General features: G+C 36.0%; 1 protein-coding gene across 26 annotated transcripts in view; it reads right to left on the bottom strand.

Moving 5' to 3' along the window:
- RBFOX1 (RNA binding fox-1 homolog 1) overlaps window positions 1-18,578 on the bottom strand; it is a 955,581-nt gene that overhangs the window by 47,522 nt on the left and 889,481 nt on the right. For all 26 annotated transcript variants that reach the window (XM_037386459.1, XM_037386456.1, XM_037386452.1 and 23 more), the window contains one exon: window positions 2,486-2,618. In XM_037386459.1, coding sequence (XP_037242356.1) covers window positions 2,486-2,618 — 133 coding nt within the window. The remainder of the gene's footprint in view (window positions 1-2,485; window positions 2,619-18,578) is intronic.

The raw sequence follows: 18,578 nt of genomic DNA, 5'->3' as shown, positions 1-18,578 counted from the left end.
GTGGATGGAGAAAATTAAACCTCACTAATATCTGAACTAAGACCTAACTAAATTAAGACAAAGCTTATTAATTGAAAACTTCTGCAGAGTCAGACGATGTTAGAAAGCATGGCTGACTGGTGAGGTGAGCCTGAGATTACCAAGAGTTAATCTCAGCCAGCCAGAAGCCATTGGAACAATTAGAAGATGACACTTAATGATGCAATGCATGGCTCCCTCTGAGATCTGCTTTAGGGATGTGTCATGAAGGTAATAGGTGAGATCGGTCCAACCTAACTATGAAAACATCCTGCAGAAGAAGGTAAGAGTGCTGAGCTGCCCTCTTGGAACCCAGTTCCAAAACATGGCTGAACCTGAGTGCAGTGCAAAACTTCTGCGTTAACTTACAACAGCAGCTCACAACGCTTATACACCTAACTTACTACCTAAAGATGCTGAAAGTAAGCAGTACAATTACTTGAAAATATGTATGTATTACACTTGGAAGTTTAATTCTTCCTGCTGAGTCACTGTACTAACTAAACTATAAAAATTTATATAACACGCATATATACACACACAGAGAGCACCCACATGTGGCCCCTTAAATTAAAGCAAGTTTAAGTTACTTACTGGTCTGGAAGTATTTACTCATTTTGCATATACTAACAACAACAGCATTGTCCAATTCAAAAACTGTATCACACACAGCTGGTATGTATTTTCTTATATAACTTTATGACTTTGTATTAAACTAAGATATTATGTTCATCACATCAGGAAACTGGTAGCAACCCATGTTGTTATCTCGCTACATATTGCACTCTATGTTCAACTTAAGAACTTCTTTTAAAGCTAAGTAGAGATGGGAAGAGTCCACTTTCTTTAGATGCAGTATCCATCTTGTAGCTGAGATGCTCAGATTGAAAGCAGCTCCTGTAGGGCACTCTAAACTTGTCCCCGTTGTTGCCATCTACAAACACCTGGACTAACCCTAAATGGAAGTCTGGGCAACAGTAGAATAACCTTGGTGGGACACCATCCTTGTCCAAGGGTCACTCAGGCAACCTTCCAAAATCATGGTGCCTTTCCCCAGCAGTGGTGAGACTCTTTTGCTCATTAAATTAGTATTAATTTAATTTTAGTATTAATTTTATTTTGCTTATTAAACTACAAAAGGCACTTCCAAAACAGAAGTCACTTTTAGAAAATAACCCGATTCTGTGTCATTGTTTTTCTATCCATTTTTGGAACATCTTATTTCTCTGTTTATTAAACAGTGATCACTGCCCAATGTGAAGGAATCATCAAAGTGCCTGTCTCAAATATCCCTGGAAATTTAGTTCAATGGCTGACTGCTCGGATTAGCAACCCTGTCTAGAGAAAGACATGTCTTTTGGCTTAACACAACAAAGGCTTCAGGAGAAACTGAGGGAACTAGTGAAGGGCACCCATCTCCTATGGTAAGGGAGGAGGACAGGGTCCTGTGCTGCCTTACTGGGGGTGCCCACCGCGGGTGCAGGCGAGCTGCCCGGCAGGGTTTTGGGGGACAGATAGAGGTCACTTTCACTCAAAGGCTTTGCAAACCCTTCCTGACCCTTCCTCACAAAGATCTGGTTGCTTTACAGAGAGACAGTGGCATATCTACCTCCAGGTTTTATTACAAAATACTATTCCGGCCTGGGATCTGGAAAGTTCTCAAATCTTCCAGACTTCCCAAATTCTTAATATCAAAATCTTTTGACAATGTTTGTGCTTTTAAAGACCATATGCAGCTTATAAAACCCATGTCACCATTTACAGAACTACAGGATAATTTGTTTCTTCCTTTCTTCCCTCAAAAACATACCTTAAAAAAATCTTCTGAGGTAACAGAAAATTATTGAGTTTCTAGAAATTATTACCATGATTTTTCATCCTTTGTTCCTTAGTTTACTTCTTGGTTTTAGTAAATGTAGGTCACTGACAGTGAAATCTTAAGGTATTATTTAAGTAAGTGTACTGAAAATACACGGCCCTGAGAGAAGCACCCCAGATTTCTATCACAGTAAAAACATCGACTAGAAAAACTAAACAAACAGCAATAAAATAATAAAAAAACCCAACCCAACCAAACATGACTAAGCCTTCAGGACCAGAGACAACGCTCAGTGGATGATTTGAAGAAAAAGAAGGTAACTTGATCCAACCTCCTTAATAACCAGATGTTTGCAATCATCAAATATATATCTTTAGCTGAAACAGTTTCTCTGTTCCCAAACATTCAGTTTCTAAGAGCATTTACATAACAATATGTGACATCTGAAGTGCTTAAGGCCACCAACCATGGCAGTACAAATTACAGTCATTTTTCAACCCTCCGTGCAAGGTGCACCACTTCCAGCCTGGGGACTGGTTACACACCATGCCGGCTTTTGCGGCGAGGCACCACCCACATGCACCGCAGCCGCACGGAGTTTCCAGCCTTGGGAGGTTCATGCTAACAGGTAAAAGAGGCTGATCTTACCCGCCGTAGGCTGGAATCGGAGGGGGGGGTGCTGCTGCACGGAACGTGTTGTATACCGTGCGCCCTCGGCCTCTTAGATGTGCACCTCTGTAAGCAGCCGCTGCAGTTGCAGCCGGGTAGGGAAATCCTGGCACTGTGAATTAAAAAAAAAACACAAAAAACCCAAAACGAATGAATGTAAAATATCCAGGTTGATCTAGTGTTTTAAACCAGAGGTAAGTAACATAGCAGCATGTCTATGCTTATGTCAGAGCTTGCGTGGAACTGCATGAGGGAGTCACACATGAGTAACTGTCAGACTTTTAACCAGAGGCCTCACCTTTTTACACAAAATCTTTGTGTGCAAACATGAGACAGCACACTGGAAATTTTAGACAGCAGTGGTATCATAGGTGGCTCTAATTCTGCTGGAGGATGCTATTAAAACAACCATCGCCTGCCTGAGAAGATAACAGGAGGCTCCCAAGGTCCAGTCACGCAGTTCAGGCTCAAATTTATAATGCCAGAGGCATTTCCAGTGCATTCCTGTATCTACCTTCAAAAGTCAGCCCTGCTCCAAGGAGAGGTAAGGCATTAGATCAGGTGACCTCCAGTCAGATAAATGATCCAGACATTTCACCAATCAAACGGAGCTTTGTTTTTTGCTAAAAGTTGATAATTAACTGGGTCTTAATTGCCTCCCAGGGGAAAAAAACCACAGAGCAAGAGCTTTCCCAGATTTTGGGGGTGTACCTCGTTCATAACAGTACCCCTTATTCCAAAGGCAAGAGCCGCATAGTTTGGAAATATCTATCTAAATTCAGATAATATTCAGACCCAATATAAACAATTCAGACATATAGCAAAGAAATTAACTCAGACATTTTTATATTGTCATTACAACTAAGTGTAAACATTAATTACCATTCCATATGAAAGTTAAAATATTTTAATCAGAAATTGAACAGCAATACAGTGCTACCTAGAGGGTTTTCTTTCTGTAAAATATCTGTAAAACATCTTTTCATAAACTATTTAATTTAAAAATAACCCCCTGAACTTTCCATTTTACTTTCTCTGCCATTTCTTTAACCAATACTTCATTACTTCATTTTTTCTTCGTACATATATTGCTGGGCAATGTTAGAACAGGTATTTTTTGAATTAATTCATCAGTGAGACAGAGAAAATCAAATCCAGCCCTGTTCGCACTCAGATTACTTTAGCTGTGCTTCCATGTGTTGAATTTTTTTCAGTATGTAAATAAAGAGATAAAAGAAATAAATATTGCTTAGCAAAGCCCAAATAAGAAGCAAGCAAATAGAAGTAATGTTGTATAAAACAATAAGTTTTTCAAGTCTGAAATATCAATTGATTTCAATTCACATTTGTCTTTCATCTCTTTTATCATTAAATTTAAAAAGAAGCCTTGAATTTGAAAATAAAATGAAAAATTCACAACTTGTAGACATTGCTGGCTGAACATATGAAGGAAAATAATGTAATTATGGTGAGTTCTCCATTATTGCCTTACTACTGCGGCTTTGGGGCTTTGCTAGTTCCTTCTCACTGACAACAAGGTTACACAGTAATTCTGCAAAGATTTATACATCTGTGATAGAACATAAAACAACCTTATGGCAATACAAATAAATTAAAACAGTCTCTTAAAAAGTGTAAATACCATATTTTTATTCCCCTTTCTGTAAAAAGAACATGTGTCAGAAGCAGAACGATGAGCTTACAGAACTCAATATACTACTGATAACTTTGCAACCAACTGCATTTAAGAAGCCTTCCAGAAATAGTGTCATGGAAAGCATTTTTTTGGAGTAAAACGAACATGTATTTTTAGATGCTCTAATTACTTTTGCATATGCAACAACATTAAATATTGAACAGTATAAATACAGTAGTGCTAGAATCATGACCTACTGCACAAACCAAGGAGCTTTTGTCCTTTTCCTTTCCATGTAAACAGTCTTGCATAAAAATTAGTACAGTGCACACAAAAATGTAAAAGATAATTTTCAGTGGACTGAAGATATAAGCAAACATTATAGAAAAAAAATGTACAGTCTGTACTGTAGTTCCTCAGCATGGGGAGACAGTCCACTTACAAATAAAGAAAAGGTGCAACGCTCTAATACAATTTCATGGATGGAAGCTAACAATACCTGAGAAAAACGTGAGGGTTGGACATTAGTGTCATTGTTCACTTCTGTCCCTTAGAGAATGCGTCTGTGCATGCCACATGCTGGAGACTGCCTACCTTGGCTTAAATCAGGTGATGGGCACAACTACGTTTTAAGTGGTCACTTAATTACGTCTGTTACTTCTCTAAGAGAAACACTGATGTGGACTGGCGCTCTTCAGCGTGGAAAGGAGGTGACTGTGGGAGCTATGACAAAGCTCCACATTCATGAATAGTGGAGAAAATATGGGAAAAGGTGGCACTTCACGCAATCTCCAGTTAAGCTGCCATAGAACCTTCTGCCACCGGGTGTTATGGATGTAAAAGTTTAAGAGTTTGTATGATTGAAAAGGATGAACAGTTTCGCTGCAGAGAAACAGCACAAAGACATCACATCTGGTTTACAAAAATCACTCCAAATTATAGAAAGCTAACAGAATGTTCAAAGAGCTATATACCTACGCACTAGCGCCAAGTTTTCTTTAGGCATCCAGCTTTTGCTTCTTTCCAAATGCAGGGTATTAGACTAGATGGAGAACTAATCTAATCCAGTGCAATTTTTATTGTTATAAGGGTAATGTTTTGCTGCAGTGTACTCCCATTAGAAAAATTACTCCTTGCCATCTAGGAGGTAGTCATTTCTAGAAGTAAGTTTCACCAATAATTTGAGAGTTAATTCATCCCTTTGAAAAAAACCCACCAAACAACAAACTAAAATAAATAAATAAAAAAGAAATAAACCCCACAAAACATGCAGAGAAGAGTTTGCTTAAGCAACTGGGCAAAAATGGACTTGAGGGTCTGGCCAGGAAAAACTGGTAAATGAAATGGTGGATATCTTAAAAGATAAACCTGAAGGCTGGTATTCTGTAGCTAGCTTCAGAAAACCCACAAAACCAAACCTGTAGTTTTTTAGGGCAATGCTTAAACTGCCAAGATTAAAAGAAATTTCTCTGACCTAAAAGGCACTGACAAAAAAATAATGAAGTCTTACAACCTTTAAGCAGTTTGAACAAGTCCTTCACTTACATGTGCATCTGTAGTTCTCTATACACTGACAGAAAACACACTTCCACAAGGAAAACAGAAGCAGCAGTAAAAAACCCCAATCCAATTCAAAACATGCAAGCCCAAGCAATGTAAGGTATCTAACCGTGTTGTGGGCTTGCAATACATGGTCTGGAAATCCTGCTCTAAGGTCTCTTTCAGCAATGAATACTTTGTCATTAACATCCGTGTTTAGCAGTATTTAAAGCGGTTGTCTTCTTTCAGCGAAACACTCAACCTGTGACAAATTTTCAGAAGATAAAAATAAATGTAGCTCTAATGAAAACCAACTGGAACTGTGCAGAAGCTGTACACTGAGGCCATACCTCTGTGAAAGCATGAACTCCTACTGTGGTTTGTGAGCATTTTTTTTTCCCTGAATTGTACCATTCAATCCAGCTTTCACACAGGCATATTAAAATACATATTTTGCAATAAGTGAGCATTTATCCTAAATACTCTTTGTTCTTCATTTCACATTTCACAGCTTGGAAAGAATTACAAGTAGGGCCACTGACCTTCAATCTTTGACAGTGAATCGTTCTCTAAAAGAAATGTCACTGCAAAAGCAGAGTGCCTCCATCAATGAATGAGTAAAAAAGAACACAAAATATATTTTTTAAAAAATATTACATTTTTAGGAGAAAGAAGGCTTTCTCTTATCAAAGAGGAGGAAAAAGGCTAGAAGATGGAGATCACAGGAGAAGTTACTTAGCCCATCAGAAATGGAGGCTCAGCACTCACAGGAGTGAAGACCCTGAGTGAAGACACCAATTTCTACCATTTTCAAAGGATCAGCAACACAAAGGATGTGTTAAAATGAAAAGCCTGAAGTAATGTAATGGTTTTGCTATGCTTGCCTTGCATTGTCACCTCAATAAAATCATTAAGCATAAAATGATTAGAGTAAAGCAAACCTCTAAAAAAGCTTGTAGAAGCAATTAATGGAAGGTAGAGCAATGATCTGGAGTTCTGTCAGGAAGAGGATAAAACATGATGGAAACTAAGCCTGAAGAAATAAGGAACTGAGAGTGGCATTGCAAAGCCTTATGAGGTCTAACTGTAGAGTTTATATGTAACAGATTTATATCCACCCCCCCACCCCCCAAATTGCTCCTATTTCCAGGTAATAATATTAAAGATTACAATTAGAAGTAAAATAATCAACAAGATCACGTCACCCTAGATTTGAGTTCATAAAAAAATAATTATGCTACTTCAGCCCAGCTGACAAATCAGATGGTTAGGAATGCGTAATAACCACAGAATTTATTTTGATCCCAACTTTTTAATATCCTCACCCCAAAATAAGCAGCAGAAGTGGCAGCGTTAGAACACAACTGAAGAATGGACTTCATAAAAAGAATTTTATGAAAAGGGCTCTCCCATCAGGAAGCATTAAATGCTATTAACCAGCCCCAAAAGTAATGAATATATTAGCCAGAAGGGGTAAAGATTTTAATGACTTACAGTTTGTAGGTCAACCTTCCTTAGTGCCTCTGTGCCAAACTGATGAAACTCAGACAGTGAAAATGCTGTTGCAAGGGGCTGAAAATGTGTTTGACTCTCAGCAGGGAAGCATGAGTCCATTTCTACGCAAAAGTACCTTAAATTTATCAAAGTAATTTGATGCCAAAGTAATTCTTCTGATCCATGATAGAGAAAAGGCAGATTTCTCCAACTACACATTGATGATATAAGGTGATAATACAAGGTTAAAAAACAAAGACTTTTCTAAGAATTATATATAATTAAATATCAAGCCAAGGAAACAATTTACGTTCTCATCTAATAGCCCCATCAGTTCTATAGTTATTCATTCAGCTATTCAAATATGAATAAGACTAAAACGGCAACAACAAAAAGTCAGTTCCTATAGACTGCACTTTTACTTTTTCGAATTAAAAAAGAAGAATGAAAACAATATGCTGTGGAAGTGCTTGGCTTTGCTTAATATAATTACCCCAAAACATACAAATCATCTTGTACTACAGCCTAAATGAAGACTTTTTAGGAACATTATGTTGCTAAGATTCCTTCTTTAAACTTATTTGTTCTATTTTTATATTTAAGAGGATAAAATTTCAAATAAATGTATTATTACAATAAATATTGTCCAAGGCATTCTCTCTTCTGGATACACTTCGTAAATATAGAAACACTGTCAGGGTATCTCCTTCATCAAACTTCAGTTTAGGTCTCAAACATGAAATCTGGTCAGCAATTTGCAACATTTAAGCAAATAAAAAGGCCTTTGGAATTAGATGGATTCATGTTAGCATATCAATACAACTTAGGTAACTATTTAGGTAACTAATGATTTTATATAGAAAACAAATAGGAGCATGAGGAAGAGAAGAGGAACATAATCTTTGTCTTCACAGATGAAATTTAATTAAATCTTAATTTCTCCCCAAAGATGTAATTTAAGCATTGGTTTTATTCATCTTTTATTAAACGAACATTAGAGATAGGTGCACTTTCTAGGCACCATATCTAAACATACTCCTTGGAAATCAAAGATTGTGAAGGAACAATGACAAAGCTTGAGTTCCCAAAAGGAGGAATTTAACATGGTAAAAAAATATTTAAGGGTTATACACTGTGTATTAAAGTTTTAAAGCTTTGGGATAGATGGAAGAGTAGCAGATGCAAAAAACAACAGGGGGCAGATTTTGTATCAAAGCCATAAAAATATACAGCCATTTTAATGGGCAATTATTCTTTGCATTTGTGCTGTGGTTTGAATTTGTATGAGTGCCATATGCCTCAGGAAAGGTGTGCCATCAAAATGGATGAAAGAATCCACCCCTCATCACTTCTAATCTCACCTTCTTTGCACGAACTAGCAGGTCATCTACCATCAAGAGTTTCCAAATGCTTTATGGTGAAGAATTTTAATGTTACGTCATGTTTGAATCAGTCTGTAGTTAATTTACTGCAGCATAGTTTAACTGTGGAAGACGTGTTTACACTATTCCCATAGTTCAGGAGGATCCCTGCTGGGAAAACACTTCAGAAGTGCTGGACAACAAATTAAAAATGAAGAGATATAACAGGTAACATGCTGAGAAAGGCTAAGCAGAATAATCTAAATGATACTGTCTGAGATTTCAGGAACAGAACCAGAAATTTATCCCCACATACAACAACTGTGTTAAAAGAGGATGCATGTAGACCTTTGCATTTAAACACACAGTCCAAAGTACAGTGCAAGTAAAATTTTAGCACTGTTACTACAGATTTTAACATAGAAACACTTTTAAATTTTATTTAAACACACACACACACATATATATATATACGAATTCCTAAAATTTCAGGGTAAAAAAAAATCTGAAGAAAATTCACAATGTTTAAAAACAGTAAGCTGAAAACACATTTTTTCACTTGTCACTTTTGTGAGATGATTATCCCTGGATCTAGTTGTGAATTAACTGAACTCAAATGAAATTTGCCATATATGTCAAATACAGTCAGAACTGGTCATTTCTTTTTCTTTCAGCCACAATCTATTTGTTTTTTGAAACACATACCTAAAATTAATAGAACAACTATTTCCGTCCTATTGTACAAACATATATGTCAGTATTAAACACTATAGTCTAGGAATTAATAAATCTGTATTTTGGACAAACTGTTACTTATAGGACATTCTCATTTGAAATGCATTAAAAAGGAAAACAAAAATCTCTAATTAATGTACAAGTCTAATCACCATTCTCCACATGGAAGAGTAATTTTTCACTGTTCATTTGCTCAGTGTAATCTCAAAACTGACATAACAGAAAAGCAATGGCCTATAAATCTGGTCTCATTTGTTTCTTTAATATTCATATTCCATTGAACTACAGCTGCTTGTTGCTGCAGTCTATTACGACATGCAAAACTGTCAATAAAAATATTATGAAAGGCAAGATGTGTTTCTTCATGGCTCTGTGTGCCATTTATTTTGGAAAAAATAACAATAAATGGCCCATGGATTGTCCCTTAGTTTGCTGCATGCTGGGCGATTAGTGATTAATTACCTTGCTGCAAATTGACATGGCACAAGGAAATTGACACAGCTCTGATTAATTAACTTTTTATGTGAGACAGTTACTTACAAAACACTGCACACTGTAATTGAATCCCTTTACACAACACTACCACATTAAGTTTCCAGTCAAACCCAAATTAGCACCAAATTTTACATAAATTTGGTCAAACTTTTTATAATAAGGTATACACTGAGACTATGTAAATACTTCTAGAAGGAGTACAGTTGGCTTTAAGGCACTGTTTTCATCTATTACATCCCCAGACATACGAAAAATAAGTTTTGTTAGAATTTTCCATACGAAATCACCAACATAATCAAATGCACTCAAAAAACCCATACATACAATATTTCAGTAAAAAGCAACCTCCTATTTAAACTTCTTATTCTTCTGTTAAATTGCAGGAGGACACTCAACTGTTCCATCAAGACTTTTTATTTGGTTATCTTTAGTTCAAATTGCAGACCAAATTGATCTACTATCTCATCATCGACCTGCATATCACGAACTCACACTTAGTTTTCTTTATCATTATTTTAAAACTATGGAATCATTCTTTTTCTCTGCTTTCCTTTGTTTCCAAAGCCACTGCTTTCTATGTATACTGAGGCTATTATATACCAGGAATTTATAACCTTGGGAGCAAAATCTTGATGCCAAAGCCTGGAAACTGCATCAACTTTTTGTCTGAACTTTTTCAGTGTGAGGGTGACAGAGCATTGGCACCGGTACCCAGAGAAGCTGTAGAGTCTCCATCCTTGGAGATATTCATAAGCTGTTTGGACGTGGTCCTGGGCAGCCTGCTTGAGGTTACGCTGCTTGAGAGCAGGGCGGGTGGACAAGGTGACCTCCAGAGGCTCCTTCCAACCTCAGCCATTTGGCGATTCTGTGATTATCAGACATTTAATACATCTCATCCTTCTTTTACTGGACTTTTTATGCAGCTACCTGAATCCCTCAGACATCAAGGGATTTTTTCTTAACAGGCAGAAAAATATGGAGGATATGGAGGGATAAAAAAGAACAAATAAGATGACGGAGAATTTTTTTGTAAAGCTATGTTATTACACCAACCTACAACTTTGGATAAAAAATGCTATAATTGGTAGTCAAATTACTTATGGTGCACTTATTAACAAGAGTACTGCATAGCTGATGTTATAAAGAATACCAATAGTTGATGTACAAAGAACAGTTGACTCTTCACAAAAGAAATTACTAACACACAAGAAAAAGCTCAATAGGTAAAAATAACCACAGCAATTAAGCCATAAAGGAAAAGAAACAGTAGAGATCAGAGAAGCCACATCTGGTCTTAAATTAATGAACAATCTTCAAATATAGATGATCAAAGTGATCAATAACTTGTCTTGTGTTCTTGGTTGTTGGACACCTACAAATTCCAAGCCAATGGAAAAATTCCCCTGTGTCTATCTAAACACCATTTTAGAGCCGAAGTAAAAAGGACATGGCTGTGGAAAACTAGATGAACTACTACACTGCTACAAACAGATTAGAAAATTTAGTAATTTGATTGTTTATGAAAGTCAATTATGTGGTTAAAAGAAGTTCTGTCTGGATGACACAAGGATTACTAAAAAACAACAAAACTATTAAATTGTAAAAAAAAAAAATAGTTGTCAGTACATTGTAGCAAGCAATTTAGGCAGGAAGCAATTGAAGAAAATAACAGTTATTAACCTAATCCAAGCCATAATGGAAAAAAAAGTCAAAACACCTGCAGGCATATAGATATTAAAAATGTTAATTCCTCAAAAGTACTTAATATTTGTGAAATTCAGGTTGAAGATTTTTGCTGTATACAACATGGTTTTAACAGCCATGATTTAACAACAACTGTCACAATGATACAAGAAAGAGTAACACTAAAGTAAATCTTTATTTGAAACTAAATGCTACAGGCTAAGATGAAAACCACAAAATTAACAACTTTACATCTGACAGAATGATTTGAGATGTATGGTCAGCTGCATGTGCCTACCTATTAAAAATGAGTAACATAACATCTAGAATGCAAAGCTAAGAAAACATCAGAATCCTGCATCTAGGACTCTACACAAAGGATCTTATGTATAACAACATCATAGAACATGATGCAATAAAATACTAAATGTAGTTCTCACAGCTTAGCTGTGTACTGAGAAGAGGAAGTCCAAACAATCCTATTGTCCTAGCTCATTGGTTAGTCACAAGCACTGCCAGTGGCCAAGTGCTATATTTTCATTAGTGGAAAAACACTAAATAAAGATACACGAGATGCCCAGCTGTCCGTGGTAAAACATCATTTTTATTATTTGAACTAAAGGACAAAGATACGCTCCACAATTTACTATTAAAAACGTTATGCACACCTTTCCAGTTATTTCCCACTACCCATTAGGTACCCCACTACACATTAGGATGGTGTATAGCTGAAAAAAACCTCCATGGCACAGATGCGAGTTTACAAAATTCTGAAGTGTACTAGCTCAGCTCAGACCCACTGCACCATCACTAGACAGATTAACAGAAAAATGATATAAACAATAAGACACAAACACAGATTTGCAGGAGTGGAATGAAACGTACAGATTCTGGACAACTACCATACATCTTACTGATGTCTTATTAGTCACCATTTAAAATATCCATAGGCAGAAAGTAAAAGGACAGTTACCCTGAAAATAGTTACAGAAGGACCATATAGAGTGATGTAACAAGGATTTCAGGCAGCGCTACCAAAAAAAATCCCAGAAGAGGTTGACTTTACTGTTTAGAAAGACTGATACTTACATCAAGAATAAAACATAATACGTAATAATATAATTTTACTGAATTTTGTTAATTTTTTATTAGAGCTATCTGACTTAGAAAGTCAGCGGTACCCTGCATTCAGATTTGTGTAAAAATCTTCTGAAGACATTCCAACAATTTCTCTGGAAGCGATACATGAGTTTTCAGCCTTTTACACTTCTTTACGGGGGAGGGGCGAAATCGTGGACAGTAATTAGTAGACCTTCCTTCCTCTTTCTTATTGACATCTTTATTTAAACTTTCATGTAAACCCTCTGTATTTTAACATACAGACAATGAAAGACACTTTTCACAATATCCCTGAGCTACTACCAAGTGATTCTCTTAACTTTTTAAATAAAGGCAATTAATTAATTCAGGAAGCACATTAAAAGATAGTCTGACTCCTAAATATTAAGTAATAATGTTTTTGTAGCCTAGAAACAATATGTGTGACTGGTCTACTCAATGGTATGGACATTTCCCTTTGGGCAAGATTTTTGCAGTTTCATTCATGAATCTCAGCTCTACAATGGTTAAGTTGGCTTAATCACACAACTCCTTTGCAGGGCTACTCTACCTTTTTCCTATGAAGCAATAAAAAAGCAGACAAAACCACAAACATGTAAACACAATCTACAATACATTTTAATAGTGATGAAGTGACTTGATTTAGAGTAGGAGAAAACCGACCAATTAAAAATCTAGTTTGCAGAAAACTTTTCACATTTAATTTTGCAATGCTGTAACATACACAAATTATTTATACCATGTGAATACCCATTCTTTAAACCAATTCAGTTGAATTTATACCAATTCAAAATGACAAGCTTATTAAACGGTCTCTCCCTGGTTTTTTTTACAACAGTAAAATCACAACAAATAAAGAAAAAACAACAACAATAAAATCACAACAAATTCATCATTGATGTCATTACAATAAAGTGTATGTCCACTCGGATTGCATACGGTCAATCATGTCTTACATACAAAGCCCAGAAAGGATATAGCAAATGCCAGGAGCACCTACACTTCAGTGGCTCGGAGCCTCAGGGCAATAATCAGACGACTATCATCATTACAATATAATTTTCAGGTAGTTACATGTGTGCAACAGATTAAACCTGACAAAATCAACCGAATCAAGGTTTCTAAACCAAATGTTTCCACTAATGATTCTGCTCAGAAACGCACTTTAAATCACCTTTTGAAAGTGTATATTTATGCCACGCAATCTTCTTGGTACTGGAAATATCCCAGAATATAATAGAAATGTCAAAGGTCTTTCTTCAATCCATCAGTAATGCCACAGAAAAATAAAACCTACACTGTCTACAGTGAAACAAGAAACATGAAAATAGTTCCATACAGCATTTTTTAGGTAGTTTACTAACATTCCTAAGCCAACTAACCTACTTCTAAGCAAGGGTGTTCAACAGACATACTGAATAAGCAGGCTTTACTTAATTTTCATTTCTGTACCACAAGTCCTCAAATGAAATCCTACTATTGGAAATGAAATCCTACTATTGGATGTGGTATTTATACTCAGTATTTATGATTTTCCTTATTTATTCCATGCATACCAAGACACTCCAGAACTATCCTCCACCTGTGAATCAAAACAAAACAGCCACGGGGGGGGGGGGGGGGGGGGGGCGGGGGGAGGCGGGGAAGAAAAAAAATACATGTGTCTGAAATACATATTGTGTTTCTGTTGAGAAGTTTTTAACAGAGAACATACATAAAAACCATATAATTAATACTTTAAGCTTCTGCTATAGATTGTCTTTCTCTCCTGGACTATGATGCATAACTTTGGATCAGCAGGAGTATTAAGATAATGGAGGAACATCTCTAATGCCTGTTCCGAAGTAATGGAATGTGGTTGCCTGATTTGCTTTAAAAGAACTTAAGCATTAAAAATATTTCTTGCCAAAAATATTACAGGACCAAAGGTTTCTAGGGAATTTTCTGAAAGAACTGCCTTCCCACCTTTCAAAAACATCTCATCTTTGCCTTGTTGTTTTCTGGTTGCTCATAAGCTAAAATCCCAGGGCAACATAGTTTATTGTTTTAATATCTGTCTGACGCAAAGCAAAAGTATTCTCTGGTGAGTGCTTATCTGTCATATCTACTTCTGTGAAAGGAATATCAAGACAAATAAGATGTTCTAGGGCATACCATGGGATTATGAGTTTGGCACTGACTGAATTCTATTTAAAAATAGTTGAAATGATAAATACAAAAAATATCTACACTGATATTTTGAGGATGGGAATTTGAAGAGCATTGGGTTTTAAATATTTTAATTATAAAGGGTTTATACTATTTTAGTATGAACAGACAATGAATACTCAAGCCTATAAATGGGACAAACAATATAAGAGGAAAAAATATTCATAATTGAAACAGTTAAAACAATAAAATTCTATTCTAACGATACAATGGACTGTGAACTTACTTTGTATTAATTAAACTCAATGTAATGGCATTTACTATATTGAAATGAATAACCAGTGATCTGGAAATTCATTAGACCACTAGGTTAATTACAGAAACTGATGGAAGTTTTATCAGACAATTAGAATTAAAGAACACGAACAATGTAGGACAGATTTATAAGCATTTGTACCACCTTAATCATTTTTGCTGAATTCCACCACCACTTCTTACAAAATTGTAATCAATATATCAAATAAAAATTGGGCCATCAACTTTGTTTGCCCTTGAGTATGATAAAATTAAGTAAATTAATATCCGATTTCTGCATTTTAATTTTTTCTTCTTTTAATTCTATCACTTGATTGCAATATGAAAGATTTATTTATTCTGAATAAAAAAAAATGAAACTTTATGGAAAAAGAGCAGGTATATTTTGGAGCTGACAAGCATGCTTACTGAAGATGAAACAACGCTAAAATTTATAAAACGTAAGCCAAAATTGACATCAGTTTAAAATGTAGTCATTGAAGTCAAGGCAAAATTCTCTTTTATGGGCATGCAAAACATTTGAGAAAAACAGGCATTCATTTGCACATCACTCTGCACAAAGGCATGTAGCAATTTAGTATTTTACCATCTATGTTAGCTATCCAGTCCCTTTAAGACATGCTCAGAAAAATCTACTAGGTGCTACATAGCTGACAACCAAGTATGTTTACTGTTACGTGGGGCTAAAACAAAGCCTAGAGGTTACAAAGACCAAAGTTCTGATTTAGAGAGTGGAACATGTTTAGCTGCCTTTGAATTTTCGTTAGCATTTATAATCTGACTCTCATTGCCTTCCAGGTGACCTCAGTATGCACAACTGCAAATTTTTGAGAGGTTTTTGAGGCTGGCTTCCTCACTACGTCAGCTAGTGCTTAGGGAGCCCCAGTGTGTTGCTGAGCTATTCCAGAGCACAAAGAAGTTCTCCACTGACAGGCGCATCTCCCTTTCTGTCCCCTGCTATGAAAGGGAAGGGTAGGGTGATCAAGAAAACAGAGCCAGGCTCATCCCAGGGGCGCACACACTGGGGAGACAAGAGGCAACAAACATAACTTGAAAGAAGAGGGGTTGCCACTTTTGGACGTTCAAGCTCTGGAACACATGACCAGGAAGGCTGTGCAGTCTCCACCCTTAAAGTTGCCCTGGTGCAACCTCGTCCTTCTGACCCAAACTAATCTACGGTTCTATGACTTCAGGTCTTCCTTCTTTCCTATGTTTTGGCTCTCATTAACTTCTACTTCACTCACATTTTCAGGCACTTCTACATTACAGAAAAATGGGGAAAACAGGCACTAAACAGTTTCTAAAGGACCTTGCACAAATTCAGATTCATATTTTTGTCTTTTTAAACCATACATACCCAGCTATATTACTGTCCTTTGTAGAACAGTGATAGATACTCAATGGCAGAACTTTTTTCTTCTTTTGAAAGTTCCTTTTGTCCAACAGGTCTTAATATTTTCACAGATCCCATTCTTGAGTGGCTTCAATTTGAAAAAGTTCCACAATTTTTCTTTATATATTTCTTATTTACCAGTAGATACAAATGTCTTCAGGATTTTAAAATTTCCTGTGGAAGCAACTAGTCTAGGAGGTGTCTAGCAAAAAGAGACTGCAAGTTCTGTGCAGCAGAATTGTTTGATTTTCTAAGTTTCAATGAGATATCATGGGTATCCTCCAGGAAGCTTCCAGTGAATGCTTACTTACTTGCTGCAACTTGGTGTAGTCTAATCTTTACTTTCTAGATACATCTCCTTCCAATACTTGTCTACATTCTGCACTAAGATAACAATGAAGGATTTAACTGAAATCAGTTGTATTAGTTCTGTCCTCAAGATGTCAATGCTAAGGGAATCTATAGCAGCAAGATGAGACCATGAGCCTCCTTCCTTTGCTTGTCTCAATAAGGCAGAGTCTGTCCCACCAAGAGATGGGAACACATTTGCATGTTGAAACTATGCTTTCTACATAACAAATTATCTATGCCCAGAATTGATGTGCAAATGAAAAACTGATCCAGGTCCCATCTTCTGCTTCAGCATAAGAGAACAGATGAGGCATGAGAGACTATTGCTACTGATTTGTTCCACTGCTTCCAGAAGAAACAGCTCATTTCTTTCTGTATTATGTGAAGGGCCAGAAGTGATGGAAGGAAGCAGAGCCATGTTTCCAACTCCCGACATGTTCAGAGGTATAACTAATCACTGTACAGGGAAACGTACAATGTGATACATAAAATATATCCTGGGGAAATAAAACATCAGAAGGGAAAGAGTAGCTCTACAAAATGCACTCTTCTTTATGGCTAGCCAAAAAAAAAAAAAAAGGGGGTGTGTGTGTGTAAAAGTGTTCAAAGTCATCAGACTACTAGTGACAATTACAGTCAAAAGTCAAAAAGTTAAATGAGAAATAAATGTAGTCAAATTAAGAAAAATACATTTTACAACCATGTTTCAGTCCTTCATTCCTTATAGAATAGAACTTGGGAGCAAAAAATGAACAGTCAAATTAAAGACAACATTTCTAAAAGTGGGGACCATCCTCTTCCAAAATACCTGAAAATTCCTAAATGCCATTAGCGTTTCATGAACTCCAAACCTCTCAGAGGGCTTTAAAAATCTCAGCTGACTCTTTCCCTTCTGTTAAAACAATTACAAATTTAAAAACTCTTAATTCTTACACTGTCAGCTGTTCTGAAACATTACATGGTTACAATATATGTACAAACAGAAGAAATTATTAACAAATTCTTCAAAGAAGGTGGCTGCAATATTGTTGTCTATGTGGAATGATAATAGTAAAAGTACTATTCTCATAGATGTTAACGTTGACTTATCAGTCGTTATTTCAATATTACAAAGGTACACAAAAAATGGAATATAGAAGATCTTTAAAATGAAAGAAAAATGAGACAAAACTCAAACTTCATTTCTATTCACTTCTTAGTAGAATTTCCTATAGAAATGGAACTATTTTACATCTTTATTGAAAGTTTTGTAATAAAGAGAAATAAAAAAAAAGTAAATAATTACAATCATCAGTAATTGCAGTAAGTTTGTATTATTAGGAGTTGTGACCCTGAGGGGGAAACTACACTTTGGCAATATGAGATACTATACATAATAAAAAAATCCCCATGACTTGCAGACACACAGATTAAAAAAGAAAGGTGTAATAATTTCTACTGCAAGGGCTACCAACAATCGCTGTTATGAAACTGTGTATTACACATTGCCCAGTGGGAGGCAGATAGGCAAGTCTGTTTTCCTATGTATTTGGCATAATTGAAAACAAACAGGTGTTTGTTAGGATATCATTATTCAAGGAGCACCACTGCAAAATAAGATTTTTCAAAGGGATTGACTCATGAGCCATAATGGAAACAGTGAAGTATAGAGCTTAGCTAGCTATACAATGACTATCTAGGGATTTAATAATAGTGGAAATACCATGCAATGTAAACAGCAGCCCCAGAAATAATTTTCCTAGGATAGAACTCAGTGAGATAATAGGAGCAACAGGGTAAACTTCAGAAAGGCTTTATTTAGAG

Source organism: Falco rusticolus, chromosome 4 (assembly GCF_015220075.1).
Source record: "Falco rusticolus isolate bFalRus1 chromosome 4, bFalRus1.pri, whole genome shotgun sequence".
NCBI classification, from domain to species: domain Eukaryota; kingdom Metazoa; phylum Chordata; class Aves; order Falconiformes; family Falconidae; genus Falco; species Falco rusticolus.
The sequence above is the reverse complement of the archived record's forward strand: the minus strand, read 5'-3'. Positions and strand labels throughout refer to the sequence as shown.